General features: G+C 34.1%; 1 protein-coding gene across 3 annotated transcripts in view; it reads right to left on the bottom strand.

Annotated features, from left to right (window-relative positions):
- Window positions 1–1,033: 1,033 nt before the first annotated feature.
- The window catches only part of LOC129800843 (homeodomain-interacting protein kinase 2), a 35,798-nt gene continuing 20,953 nt past the window's right edge, over window positions 1,034–15,878 (bottom strand). For 2 of the 3 annotated variants that reach the window (XM_055845526.1, XM_055845527.1), the window contains exons 8-10: window positions 14,711–14,862; window positions 12,843–14,632; window positions 1,034–9,850 (exon numbers count right to left, since the gene is read on the bottom strand). In XM_055845526.1, coding sequence (XP_055701501.1) covers window positions 9,716–9,850; window positions 12,843–14,632; window positions 14,711–14,862 — 2,077 coding nt within the window. In that variant the 3' untranslated portion in view covers window positions 1,034–9,715. The remainder of the gene's footprint in view (window positions 9,851–12,842; window positions 14,633–14,710; window positions 14,863–15,878) is intronic. The other variant, XM_055845528.1, reaches the window with a different exon arrangement.

The following is a 15,878-nucleotide window of genomic DNA, read 5'->3' as shown; positions in this document are numbered from 1 at the left end:
CACTATCGATAAATCTATATCTGCTAGATTAAGTGAATACCGACTTTTTACGCATTGTTGGGCTATTCATTGCGACATCCTTAAAAGAATGAGACTGTTGATTAACATTTATATTAGTTAGAGGAAGTGCAGCTATCATTTAAATTTTTCGGAATCGACAGTCGATAGTATCTAAAATAAGTTATCATGTCACTCCTGATTTTTATTTGAATGCTATGCTCAACGCACAATAACTTTTCTTTGCAAATATGTTTGCAAAGTTTCCTATGAGAGAAAACGAGATAACTAGATCTCTGTTTCATTCACTCTCAATGAAATGTCAAAAACATGTTTACAAAACAAAAGTTATTGTGTGTTGGGCATTAGACAAACAAAAATTGCATTATTGTCCGTCTCACAAAATTTTACAAAGTGACGAAACTTGACGAACATCTTTCTGTATGTTTACAAGCATTTACGAACAAATGTTTGTAAAAGAACAAACAAGGTTCGTCAATTGATTGGAGTAAGTACTTTTCGCCACCTTAAGGTTTGACACTCTTATACTCTTATACTCTTATGACCAGTGCACAATAACTTTTATTTAGTAAACATGTTTTTGACATTTCAATGAGAGTGAATGAAACAGGGATCTAGTTATCTCGTTTTCTCTCATAGAAAATTTTGAAAACATATTTACAAACAAAAGTTATTGTGCGTTGGGCATTATACTTTTTGTCGAAATAAAATGAAATTTTGTGTACAGATGCTTTGAAGTATTGTCTCTCTATTGAACCAGGAGACTTCCCGGGAATTTTTCAGTATCAGTTTGAAAAAAAAAATACATTTCCTGCAACAATGAAAGTCTCAGTACTTTTCGCCACCTTGTAAACACTTTTTCACCATTGCAGTGAGAATTCACGAACATTTACAAACAATTCTACAAAAATATTTTTTCTGCACAGTACAGAACCTCAAAGAAAAAAATGTGTACTACGAATAAATGAGAATGTTTCTCAAAGTAAATATTATAGCTATTGAAAACAAAATTACGTATGGGTATAATAAATATATTTTTACTAAGAATTTTGTTAATAATATTTATATAAAAAAAACTTAGATTAGAGGCAAAACAATAAAAATAGAAGAAAGTAAAACACTGAATACACCAAATACTTAAAGTGTAAAAAAATAGTAAAAAAAAACAATCATAATTTTGTAGCATATAATATTTTATCTGTTTCCTTTACTTTATTGTTATCTTCATCTATCAGAGTCTATTTCAGATATTCTTTGCTTATGTCATTAAAATTTTATAATTTCAGTTCTAAATCCTTTCATTTATTTTTTGTTTTTTTTTTGTAATCTCAAACTAACACCTAGAACCAATTACAGTTTCTCAAATAACTTCCCTACATTTTGTTTGTTATCCTTTTTTTTTATAAGTAAATTCTATATATTAGGAGTCATTTTATACAACAACTATTAATCACAAAGTTACGGTATAGGTATTTATTAGTTAAAATTTGATTCTCTTAATACACCTTTTTTCAAATACGTGCGTATCAATGATTTTTTTCATTTAATAATATTCTGTTGGTTTTATTTACTTCCTATATATCTCACTTAATTTCCCCATTTCTATACGTAAACATATCAAAAGAACTTTCTCTGACTGTGAAAAAGGATGAAGATAGCATTTTATAAAAAGAACTTTTTTTTGGACGATTTTCACTTTCTACAACTCACGTTCTTTGTGTCTTTTCGGTATTTTCAAAAAAAACTTGCTCAAAATCGTTCAAAATTTTTCACGGAGAGGTTAGAAATCCATCTAAATGGGTTTTTGTTTTTCAAGTTATAGGATTTTCACAATTAATTTGTCTTTTTCAAAGTGGAAATACATTAACACATAACGCTAATATGCACTATTTTCTGATTTTTTGCACGGTGTCTGCAATTAGGAAAATAAAACCGAAATTGACTCAAATGAATTTAAACAAGGTTAAAGTGAAGCACATGGTCTCTAAGCTAAAATAATCTAAATCAACCTAGAAGACTGATCTAATTGTCTCTGTAATGAGGCTGGATACCTCGAAGAAGCCCAAGAAAGAAGAAAAGTTAAGAAAATTGTAATAAACGATCTTGGAGAAATCCTGGGAAATTGTAAAAAAGTGCCCCTATTCCCTCTACGTGCCCTGTGAATATCTTGACCCAATTAATGAACAAATCTCAGAGAACATTTGAAAGACTTGACCACGGATAAAGGCTTGAAGACCAAGCCGAAAGCTCTGGAAAAAGTTGATAAGTTTTCCTGGGTGAATTGTATTTTCTCGACGATTGCCGGAATCCCAACCTCGTTAACTGATCTAATTGGTTTTCAATTTTTAATTTTTTTTTCAGAATTGATAGGTACTGGAAACTTTACTGATTTTACTTAATTGTACTCTCTTGTTTATTACTTCTTGAAATAATGAATATTTAATGTAAATATCATACATTATAAGGATAATGATAAGGATATTCATTCTGATAAATCACCCTATCATGCTTGTCCCTATTGTAGTCTCGGGCTTCAGAAATCCAGATTAGCAGGGCACGTCTATCCTTCGCCCCTTAAACAGGTTTTCGGAGTCGGTCTTGAAATGTTCCCAGGCAAGAGTCTGAAGTTATTCCAGCCTTGTCTTTGATTCGCAAGATCATTAGTCAAATGCCATTTTTATAGCAAAACGATAACGAAGTACAATAGAAAATTCCGAAAGTCGTCAGCAGTCGGAAAGAACCAATAACTCAGAAAAGCACACCAATTGTCTGCAGAGTTTTCGATATGGTCGCTAAGCCTTCATCAGTGGTCAAATCTTACAATTTTTTCTCTGACACTCGTTCAGTTTGCTATAAAACTTAGCGTTGGTTTTTCCCATAATACCGTGTTTTTAGAAAATGTTTCTGCTATAAAAATATTTCATGGCTTATCCGCAAATGGCGCTTAACTCACGTTTTGCCATAATTTAAGTTTATAGCATGAAAGCTTAATATCCTTGAGCTTAAATTCATGAGAAAGCTTTCAGTTTCAACCAATAGCAAAACGTTAAACATTTTAGTCATCTGTTTGACACTTTGAAATTTGAAATTTCAGTTTTATTGACCATTTCTTCCCAAAATAATCCCCTTGAATATCAAGAAAAAATTGATATTCTATCAAAAGAAATTTGTAGATACGCCCTGTTATTTCAAATTAAACGATTTTCTTTGTATCTAGAGTTTTGTGTTAATGAACATCCACCTTGAAGTATTTTGCTGAATTCATAGTTTGAAATGGTTAATTCAAACGTGAATTTTTATTAACATTTTTTTTTGTAAACTACTTTTATATATCAATTGATTGACCTGAGGTGGTTAGAAAATGCCGTAATGTAAAAAAGAAACGAAAAGAAACCTAAAAAAAGTGTTCATCAAATTGTTCTTTGCATATTGCATTTATCTCTTGCACTTGAACACTAAAGAACACTCTACTGTGAAATATTGAACATTAAAAATTTTCTATCGATTAATAATTTACATTTTGTTAGGATCACACTGAATTACTAAGTCCTTATCTTTATGGTTTTATCGTCTTAGTGCTGTATATATTTATTCTTCAAATATCCAACCTCTTCTAGGTACGATAGAGCTATAACGTGTTTTATCCTTTTTCACGCAGTTCAGAAGTAATTTCTATGTCTTATTAGGGTTGTCTTTGAAAGTTAGTCACACTCAAAAATTTATATACATACACACTCAGAGGGATAATTTGCCATTTCTCTTTTTTTTATCCAAATCGAAACGACAAAGTTATTTCTACTTCCTTTTGTCGCATCATAACAACTGTGTTGTTCTTCACTTGGTAATCACTAGTCCTGATTTTTCACTCTCATGACTCTCTACAGCACATTTCTTCTCTAAATATTATCATTGAATTAAATATAAAAATATGCAAAAATATTTTACTTATATATTTTAATTTGTTCCATTTTTTCATTTAATTAATATGTATTTTTTTTTGTTTTGTATTATACAGTACACTCTAGCAAGTAATCAAATTTTGTTATTAAACCCTTTAATAAGTAATTAGTCTTATACATTCTTTTTTTTCTTTTATTTAAGATATCTTTAATGAACCTAGATGTTGTTCAAATATTTGAGTGCACTTTGACAATCCTACTAAATTCACTACACTCCAAATACTAAATACTCAATAGAAATTGACGATATACAAAAATAAATGTTATTTTGTTTAAACAAAAAAATCCATCCCATTTACATATCGCACGTTTCCAATAGAATTGGCACAACTTCATTTCTATTTTAATTTACTTTTTAATGCACAAATTTTTGATAAAATTCTTCGCACTTTCAGCGATGAAAGAAACTTCAGCAGAAAATTAATAATCGCACAACATTCAATGACTTTTCAAAACTAATTGGCAAAATGGGCGTGGTCAGTTTTGCCAAGATTAAAATTAAGGACGGTTCTTCTGAGTGTTTGATTTTCCATGAAATGAAATGTAGCATTATAGGAGTGACAAAGTATGTCATTAATGGTTCTGTTACGTAATCTTAAGAGCACTGTGCAGAAGTCAAGCGAACCTACTCAGAAAACGCACGATCTTCCGAAATCCATGCAGAAATCGTTCAATATGGCGATCTCTGTGCAGAAATCGCATGATTTCGGGATATCTGTGCAGAAATCGTTAGATCTTGTGATCCCTGTGCAGAAATCGCTTGATCTTGTGATCTCTGTGCAGAAATCGTGCGATCTTTTGATCTTTGTGCAGAAATTGTTCGATCTTGAGATATCTGTGCAGAAATTATTCAATCTTGTGAACTCTCTCTGTGAAGAAATCGCTTGATCTTGAGATCTCTGTGCAGAAATCGTTCATTATTCAGATATCTCTGCACAAATCATTCAATTTTGCGAACTCTCTGTGCAGAAATCGCTTGATTTTGCGGTCTTTATGCAAAAATCACTTGATCTTGAGATCTCTGTGAAGAAACCGTTCAATCTTTATGATCTATAAGAAGAAATCGTTCGATCTTCTGCTTTTTGTTCAGAAGGCGTTAGATCTTGTGATTTCTGTCTAGAAATCGCTTGGTCTTGTGATATCCGTGCAGAAATCTTCGATCTTGTGATCCCTGTGCAGAAATCGCTTGATCTTGAGATCTCTGTGCAGAAATCGTTCATTATTCAGATATCTCTGCACAAATCATTCAATTTTACGAACTCTCTCTGTGCAGAAATCGCTTGATTTTGCAGTCTCTATGCAGAAATCACTTGATCTTGAGATCTCTGTGAAGAAATCGTTCGATCTTACAACCTTTGTGTAGAAATCATTCGATCTTGTGATATCTGTGAAGAAATCGTTCGATCTTGTGATCCTTGTGCAGAAATCGCTGGATCTTGTGATCTCTATGCAGAAATCACAGAATCTTGCGAAGTCTCTCTGTCCAAAAATCGTTTGATCTTATGATCTTTGTGCAGAATTCATTCGATCTTGCGATCTTTATTCAAAATAACGCTTGATCTTGCGAATTTTATATATAGAAATAGTGAAAAAAAATACAATTGTGTCATTCACGGATCATTTCAATTCCCATATAGGCCTCCTTAATTAACAATTAATGCTGATTTATGACAATTTACTATAGTACGAATATTTATATCTCTCATCGATTCGTCTTCATACCAGTAACAACCATATTAATAAGAAAAGCAGAACTGAATTTAAAAAAATCAATTACCGCTTATTTTCTGATTCGTTCCCGTGAATAAAAATTTTCAAGACTTTTCAAATAAAACCAATCTCAATTAAATCTCAAATGGTTTAATATTGACCTAACTAAAAAAGAGCTATCCACTTCCATTGCAAACATGCGATATTTAAAAGCCCTCTCCTAAAAAATATTCAAAATAAAATCAAGTGCCTAGGGACAAGAGACATTTTTTTCGTTTATTATGGTTTTGATAGTTGAAGCATCGAATTTTTTTTGTCATAGCAATGTTATTTTTTTTTTATTAAAAACACCTAAAAAAGTGTAGTATTAAAATCTTTCAGTTTTCTAATATTCATTTGCAAACACTATTATTTTGTTTTGTTTCATTTGTGTAGCATTTACAAATATATACTTATTTATATATAGTGAATATATGCATTGTCACTATTTCACCCATTAATTATGCAAATGTGGCAGTTTTATGTAGTTTGTCATTTACTTCAAGCTACGACCTATATAATGCATATATTGAAGTGTTTTTCACCATTTATTGTAACACACATTGTGTATAGTGTTTAAAATATTAAAAAAAAAAATGAAAACCAAATAAGGGTGGATTCTGGAATTCTGACCATAATGTGCTACAATTTGTGGACTCTTCAGAAAAGTGGTAATAGCACTATTTAAGAATTTTGAAGTTCCTTTTTCTTTTCTAACAATATTTTGAATACATCACAGCATTTCTGTAACTTAGGGTAAATTAAGCTAATTCAAAACCTGCTCCAAATGGAAATTTCTCGCTACTCCAAATGGAAACGTCATTGTTTTCATGATAAATACAGTACTAAATTATTATATTTATATATTTTCTATACCACAGTTTCATTATTTAGTTGATTTTGCTCCAAATAATGCGAATATCCATTCATATTCACAAATTTTAATTTGTTAATTTCTCAGAAAAATTAAAAGTGTACCTTTTCACCATTGAATTTTTTCATCGATCGACCATGGCTAATTTCTGGCTAATTTTAGTTAAATTAAGTGCTAATCTTTATTGTTAACGGTACATGAAGTTTTCAAATGAAATAATTACCTATTTCGTGAACAAAAAGGTTTTTTCTGAAGTGTCTGCAAATGCTTCAATAGGAAACCCCGGAAATATGATTTTTTGGAGAGATTTTCTTATTGTTTTAGATGGGAAAGGAGAAAAGACCAGGAATAAGAACAAATCCTGCACTCAAGAGCAACTCAACAAGGTTTTGGAAGCCGTTGGTCGCGGTTTCACTTACACAGTTTGTCTCCAATTAGAAACTTTCCCTTGTCTCCATTTGGATTAATTTGTTTCTAATAGAAGCATTTTATGCTCGCGTATTTTTCTTGTATTTAAGAAGTTTTAAAATTATATCTAAAGAATTTTCACTAAACAGTAACATGCTAGAAGAGTCAAGGAGCAAATTTATGTAATTCTCTTCAGAAAAAATATGAACTTAGTATGTTGAATCTTCTGCCAAAGTTAAAGCGTCTGAAAATGGTTTTGAATTAGAACATTTACCCTATTTAAAAAAAAGTCTCCTACGGATATGCAAATCTTCAGTATGAATAAATCCGTTTCGTGCGGTTTTTCTTGATCTCGAAACTATGCATAATCCCGGGACCTCTTGTACAAAATAAAAACTACATATCTTCCAGTGCTATCTGTTGAAAAATTTCAAAATAAAAACTAGATTTTGACAAAATCCTAATAAGAATTTTACATAATAATCTTAATGGACTGAGTTCTAAGAATATATTTTGTTTAAAATAGCAACATTTTAGAAAAATTTCCATGCTGTAAGGGATAGCCAAAAATTTTGGTATTTTGTGCGGTTTTGCAAACAAGATTTTGACAAAGCTTTTACAAGAATTTTGCGCTATAATCTTAGACGATTGAGTTCTAAGAAGATATTTTGTTGAAAATACCAATATTTTACAAGAATCATTAAGGGCGACAGGGATAGCCCAAAATCTTGCTATTACTTCATATAAATCCATAAGAATAAACAAGATTTTACAAGATTTTTTTTCCGAGCAGGATAGACCTGGAGACTGGGACCTCTCGCTACCTAGGCGATTTTTCTTCAAATTGAGCTACTTTTCTCTGGGAAAGCCCGGTGCAACCGTCACAGTAAGCCAATTCCGGAAGCTAGGATTAAGATTCCGTGAAGGTAAATGCAATTGTAACAAGCTTTTACTGGGGATTTTGACCTTCTGTATCGTCATAAATAATGAAAAATTACCTATTTCACTCAAAGTGGCGTAAAAATTGTAGCCTGGCCAGAAGACGCCCTTTCACCCTTCAGTAACAAAAAAAAGAAAGCTAATCTATCTGCGTTCCTAGTGTTGTGGATAGTTAGTAGATATAAAATTAAAACACGTATTTAAGCACAATTTCTTTTGAATGCTTGTCCTTAAAAAAAATGTAATTCTTAAGAGAACGAATATGAAAATATATAAATCTACAAAATAATAATGACTTTCTTTTGTTTCTTTTTAATACACATACCTCCATGTGCATTTGATCTTTGTTTTTTTTTTACATACATATCTTTAATACATTCACTTACAAATTTCTTTAATATCATTAATATTGAAGAATTCATATATATGGATTTATATTCTTTTATCATTTTTTTTGTTTTTGTTAATAAGGCATTTTTTTTATATTATTCACTTCAATTTATTTTTTTTGAGTAATTTAGTGATATTATGGTTGAAGAAAAAAATCACACAAAACATTTTATAATTTTCATATTTTTTCATGCTCTATAATTATACGACTATATTCCGTATTTAAATAAAATATCAGTATAAATAAATTTGCAATCTCTTCACCATTTATATTCAATGTATATAGCAAATATTTTGAAACGTTTTTTTTTTAATATTATTGTTGTATTGGGATTTACTAAAAAAAAAATTAATTGCTCTTTTAGCACTTTGACTATCCAGATAATAATATAAAAAAATAATGCAATATATTAGTGAAAAAAAAAATGAATAATAGTGAATTATTAAAGTTTCGAATCGGATAATTTTGCCAATTCCTAGATATTTCAAATTTTTGATTAAAGTCACAAAATTAAGCATTGATATTTTTTGTCAGATGCTTTACTAAACTGAAAAAAAACAGAAAAAAATCAATTGGCTACATACAATTTTCAAGAATACTTACACAGCAATTTTGCGCAAATTTCACATTTGTTGGTATTCACTGTATATTTTTTTTCTTTTTAAATCATCTCACACATTTTAGGCCAGCATATTTATATTTTCTAGTAATGTCATCCACATCAGTAATAAAATTTTTGTTTTTCATTTATATAAAACACATTACAATCATATTGTTTTGTGAAAAGAGTATAAATCAGTTTGTAGCATAAATTCTATAAGAATTTATCCAACTTTATACTACCTTTCCCAAATTCTTCCCCATTTCGGGATAAATTTCATTTGTTTTTTTTTCCAAAGGTACTTTTAATAATATTTAATGATGCGTTATCTATGTAATGTCATTGCAACATTTTACTCTTGTGGACTGCTTTGCACAGTATCGTACGTTATTTTTCTTCATTATTTCTAAACCTTCACAACTAAAGAGAAAAAATATGCCATCTCTGTTTTAAATATATATACACATAAAAAAAGAAACAATGTCCACCATAAAGTAAATAATTTTGTGTGAATATTTATGAAAAAGAAAAAAAAAAACAAAATCTTCGATAAGAAATAACACGTGCAGTGTCTTCGTCAATATATGTATAGTTTCTTTTCGGAATCACTGTACAAAAAAATTATTATTGACTACATATTAATTATGTTACTTCACATAAAAACAGCAATTAATTCAAAAAAAAAAAATAGTAGGAGAACGAACTCTCCAAAATTTCATCTGCAACTCAATGCGCTGAATTGAGTGCATTTATATGAAGATAAATGTGACAAATTTCTATTCACCGAACCACAAATTGGCGGGTTGGTAGTGTCCATGTTTGTTGGTCACCTGAGCCGGACTCAGTGGACCAAATTGACTGTACTGCGTGGGAAATTGAATATGGGCCGGCAAAGGATGAGACGGTAAGACCTATAAATAAAATTCCTTTGTAGCAATCTACTTTGCAAGTTTATGTGCACAGAATTCATTTCTACAATTTAATCACGGACTACGAAAAATTTTCGAAAATAGAGATCATAAAGCGTGTAGACGAAAATATTTCTCAGTCGCTTGACATAAAGTTATTCGTAGTAGATTTTGATTTTTACTTCATTGTCATTTCAAGATAATTTAATTAGTTTTCTTTTGGTGAAATTCTTGTTAAAAAATATTGATTTTTGACTGAGTAATTGCAAACAGATGGAGACCATGCGAAGATTAAAAGTTGACAATCATCTCATGAATCCAAATGCGAGTTATGCTCAAACTAAGGAAATTTGCCGCTCCGTCATCCGGAAGATCATAATTCATTTCAAGGAACTCATGACCGTTCCTCATAAACCAGAAAGAAGTGACCAAAAGCCTGGTATTCAAGCCTGGGACCTTTTCTGGAAACAACTCAATCTTTTCGTGCAAGAATTTGGCAAAAAGATGGGAATGCATTGGAGCTTGGCTCATAAAATTAAGAAGAGGAATGGTTTGATAATCTACAAAGCTCAAGCTGCTTTCCATCGAACCAACAAATAGCGTCAAAGTGCTAAAATAAGGTCACGTAAACTCAACGATCATTTTTTCAAAGGATTCCAAAGCTGTGGAAAAGATGCTCAATCCATCCTACAGTGCTGAGACAAATCTCAGGAAGAAGGGTCAGACAGATGAACACTTGCCGGATTTTGAGAAGAAGTAGAAGAAAGCCGTGCGAGACAGTGGAGACGGGTTTGTCAAGTCCCTAATGATGGGAGGTAAGAAAAAATTAAAAAAATCTTCCAGAATTTTAGGCGAAAATTATGTTTAGGATTCCCTGTTTTACTCCATCTCTTCCTCCGAGAAAGTGGAAATTTTAACGGAGCGATTGGTTCCGTTTAGTAGGGTAGAGTAAGTACTTTTCGCCACCTTAAGGTTTGACACCCTTATAATTCTTACACTTTTTGTCGAAATAAAATGAAATTTGGTGTACAAGTGCTTTGAAGCATTGTCTATCTATTGAAGCAGGAGACTTTCCGGGAACTTTTGAGTATCTGGTTGAAATAGTACATTTCCTGCAACAATGCATGTTTCAATACTTTTCGCCACTTTGTAAACACTTTTTCGCCACTGTGTAAGCACTTTTTCGCCACTTGTTTTCAATTGATTTTTAAGAAACAGCAGCTTTCGAAAACCCCCAAAAGTACACGGTACAGTACTTTTCTTATTTAACACCGATATTAGACAATTATTAGAGTATTTCGAATGATTTTTTGCACATTTTTTTATTTGCGACAAAAATCAATTGAAAATTACGCCTGTTTCAACTAAATTTCGCGAGGAGCGCTACTTGTAAAATGCTTGGAAAAATGAGTGGCGAAAAGTACTTACACAACCGAAAAAAGTAAGCCCTATTTCTCCACATCCGTATTTCTTTATTTGTTTGGAAAACATTATTAAAAAATGATATTAGAACAAAGCTTAGTTAATAACGAATTGACTTTCAGTGAAAAAATATCGAATACTGTACAACAAAAACATAAAATAATGCAAAACTATTTGTCTGAGCGTTGACAAGTTTATTAAGAACTCCATATTTTTTTGGTGACTGTTCACCTTGTCGACAATTTCTTTAATTAACTTGCAATTAATCTAGTCGGTGGAGCATCTGATATGGTTTTCTGATTCATATGGCTAGAGGTCACGAAATAACACTCATTTCGCAGTTCCACGAACTCATAATTTTCTTAAAATGTGATTTTAATTTAGGTGGCGAAAAAGGGCTTACTGGCGAAAAAGTACTGACTCTACCCTAATAACCTTTCGGAGAGACAAAACCACTTCAAAGTCGAGCCAAACCTATTCGAAAATCTACCTGAAGCCTAAAGTGAAATTTCAGGTACTCGCCGCATTAGCGCTGATTGTTCTACTATTTCGAATTTCGGTATTCTTGACATTTGGATTCACTATTCTTGAATGCAACTTGGAGACGTCTCAAAGAGGCTTTATCACATGAAAAGAACAGTTCAGCACTATAGGAAAATAAAGGAATGAGCAGAGTTCGCACTAAAAGAAGCCGGACACTCTGAGGAGTGTAAAAACGATGTCCACAATTGGTGAAAAGTTCACTCTTTTACAAATGTAAGAAGTGTGATCGTTCCAAATCAGGGTATCATTGAAAATTATTCCAAGATTCCTGACTTTATGGACGCAGGGAATTTCCTCGCCATTGAGAAAAATGGGAAAAATCGACCCTGCCATTTAAACTTAACGATAAAATTCATGCGAGCAACCAATATACCGGCGAGTGACTATGAAGAGCACAGGAAGCAAACGGATAAGCTGAGTGAGCAAGCAGTAAGAACTCATGTTCATTGAGCCTAGACTAAATGGGCTGTTTATTGAACGGGTACCATTCCTAATGTCCAGTTAGAGTCCTAATGTCAACTACATGTTTCCATTTTTTCGGTTTCTGAGTTTCTAGCCAATGCTCTAAATTGCCCCTAGTATTCCGCTTTCTAATTCTTACACTGAAAATTCTAGGTACTCATTGATGACTAACTAGCTCTTACAATAGACTTCTTCGGTATTAGTAATTCAAAATATTTGTTTTGATTTTATTATTTGAAGCCTTGATTTATCCAATTATCAACTCTATTAGGCCCATGATATGGAGTTTGATGCTAACTCTTTCTTGCTCTAATCAAGATTAACTGTTCCGTTCCTTCACATACACCTCGCGTAAAGGAGAATTATTGTACAATAACCGACTTTTACACATTTTCCACTTAGCACAGTTGCTAATTAAAAGAGATGATCTATTATTTTTTTTTGCCACCGAATTTGTTTCTTTTTGTAAAAATAATTCTGTGCACATAATAATTTTGCGTCTTTTAACACTTTGAGCTGCAAAGTGTTAAAATGTACTGAAGCATGGCAGAAAAGTTAATTAACTTACTTGTCGACTGGATCCATTGTGAGCTGGAGGTGGTACCACACGATTGTAGGTTTGGTAGGGTGCTTGGGAAACAAAGACCGTTGGTCGTCGATAGATGTCACCCTGTGCATAGATGTCCTGCTGCAGCAGTCCTCCTGGAGAATTTCCCAGTGGCGTATTGGATGACTGATGTTGCTGCCGATAGATGGGATAGGCTGCAACTGCTGCAGCTGTTGCAGTTGCATTTTTTGTGTGTGCCATTGGTGGTGGATGTTGTGATGAAATGTAGGGTGCTGTATCCCTTTTGTGATGATTGTGATGAGCCGGTGGGGCTGCCCATGAAGCTCTCTTGTCCACCTGAGTGTAATCATATGTGAACTCTGTGGGTTCTTGCTTGGGCACATGCAACTGATTCGATGACGATGACGATGATGACGAGAGGAAACACTCATTCTGCGCCATGGCCAGCAGACGTTTCTTCTGTGACTGAACAGCATGAGGTTCGTACTTAACCGGGGTGGCTTGAGACACTTTCTGACTGTGTTTGTGCTCATTTGTTGGAATCTGCTGAACAGTTTGGGAGTGACTGTGATGATGATTGGACGATGATGATTTACTCGTGTGCTGCGGAACTGATGATTGTTGAATGACTTTGGGACTCTTGACTCTCTCCTCTGTGTCACTGTCACCAACTGTCACGCATGAAATGACATTTTTGCGATTTCTGTTAGATGTCGCCAGTGCTGTCTGTGACGTTGCATTTGTCATTGTGCCGACATTTTGATTAGTCGGCGGCGCATTGGTGACATGATTGGACCGACAGGAGGATGATGAAGAATTGTGACTGCGATTGGTGTTTTTGCACGATGGTGGCGCTGCCTGTTGCACATCCGGACTCTCATCTTCACTGTCAGAAATGGTAATCACAGCCGTTGGCGACGGGGTATCGTGTATTGTGATTGTCTGCTGATGCTTCGGCACTGAATTGGTTGTACTACCTCCCGTGAAATTTCCATTTCCAGCCTGTCCAGCATTGTGACCACCACCACCATTGCCACTTCCATGATGTCCATGGTGATGTCCGTGATTGTGGTGACTGTTGCTATGATGATGATGTCCAGCATTGTGTCCATTGTCAACATGATGCCCACCCGTAGACGAAGCCATAGCTTGCTGCTGCTGCAACGGAATCAACTGTTGCTGCATTCCACCATTGCTCCCACTCGAGCTGTAGAAATGATGCGAACTGTGATGGTATTGCGGTGAGATGTGCGTACGATTGTATCGCTGCTGATGCGGTGGTGTACTCTCCTTTACGCGTTTCTTCACCGGCGACAACTGATTGGTCTCCTTCTTATCGTGACGCGGCACAACAAGATGATGCACCGGTGATTCCTTCTTCGGTTCATGCCGCTGCAAATTCAAATGATGCTTCGGATAGATTTCCTCCACATTGAGAAATGGTGCTGAATCAACAATGAGCGAATGTGGTGCTCCTTGCTGTGGCCACGACGGCACCAGTGCCACCTGTCGACCATTCTGTGGCCATGCCACACTATTTGTCTGCACAGCATTTGTCAGAAGCATCCTCTGACCCGATGACGGTTCAACCATTGACACCGGCACCGGTACATTCACATACTGCTGCGATGTTATCTGCAATGGTGGTTGCATGGCAGCACCACCAACAACAACATGCTTCGTGGGACTCGGCATAGCTTGGTAGCCAGGTGGACAGAGAATACTGGACACCAGTTGATGCTGAAAGGCATCTGTTCGTCCACTTGCATACTGACGACCTACAGTACGACCTGAAAGTCAGTGAAATCTCATTCCCCTTTTAACAAACAAACAAAAAAAAAACAACAACCACTTGAACGATAACTCACCACCATAAATCTGATAGAGATTGTCGTATGTTGTTGGACGTTCACGTACCAGACGTTGCACCTGACTCGTCAATTGATTGTTAATTGTAAATGTCATATTTTCGGTGGTATTGGGAACAAAATTAGTGACCAATGTCTGTGTCGGTTGAACTCTGAAATAACGAAAAGCAAGGTGTTAATTTTATTGCTCCAAACACCATGGAACAATATAAATTGCCGATTGGATAAGTAATACTCGTAACTGATTAAACTAATGTATTAAATCCGAGGCAGCCAAAATCCCGAATGTTCAAAATCATGAATGGAATGAAATTATTATGGAGGATAATGTGTAGAATAATTTCCCAAGACACAGAAGATTTCTCTTTGCTGCCAGTGAACGCCTGTGCAATCGAGTGAGTAGCTATGCCACTTTTAGGAATTCGGGATTTTACCTTTCGAGATTTTGACCGAGACCCGTTTGAAATATATTTTCCAAAGATGGGCAAAACCGAGTTTTCACCTTAGCTCTATAATTCTTGTGAGCAACACATTCTGTTGAACGTCATGGTAGCAATTTTCGGTAGATTACTGACGGCAATTCATATAAGAAGGTCAAGGAGATGAACTCCCTACGGATGCGTCAGGGGGTGCAATCCTTTCAGGACAGGAAAACACAAAATTCTTTGCCAAAGCTTTCGAAGCTTAAACGCGTCTTCCTCAGTGGTCAAATTTGTGATTTGTCTCTGAAATTTTGTCCGCACTGTCTGTCTACTACTCCAAATGAGGATTTACAGGAAAAATCGGGAGGAATTCGTCGCGGGTACTCCTTCTAGGACATTGAGTTGGCCTCAGATCATATAGATATATCGGATCTACGACGGAGTATTCACAAAATTGATTGCTTATCAGTTAATTTTATTGCTCGAACTCAAAGAGAGAGCAGTTATATAATCGACTTTTTTTTAACTTGTCATCGTCCTAGAGCTTAAACGGTAAGAGATATCAAGTTCCGGTCTTCGGTGACCCCCAATAAAAAAAAACAATATCTCTAGGCGTTTTTTTATATTTCCCTTCACCTCCCTTCAAAACCCTCCAAAACCATGTTTTTTCTTTTTGGTTTTTCTCGAAAACTGCTCCTACGATTTCTTTTATTTTGGATATGTTTTGGAGGTGGTTAAGGCGAACA

The sequence above is a fragment of the Phlebotomus papatasi genome, chromosome 2 (genome assembly GCF_024763615.1).
Source record: "Phlebotomus papatasi isolate M1 chromosome 2, Ppap_2.1, whole genome shotgun sequence".
Classification (NCBI taxonomy): Eukaryota; Metazoa; Arthropoda; class Insecta; order Diptera; family Psychodidae; genus Phlebotomus; species Phlebotomus papatasi.
Note: the sequence above shows the minus strand (reverse complement) of the source record. Positions and strands in the feature narration are given on the sequence as shown.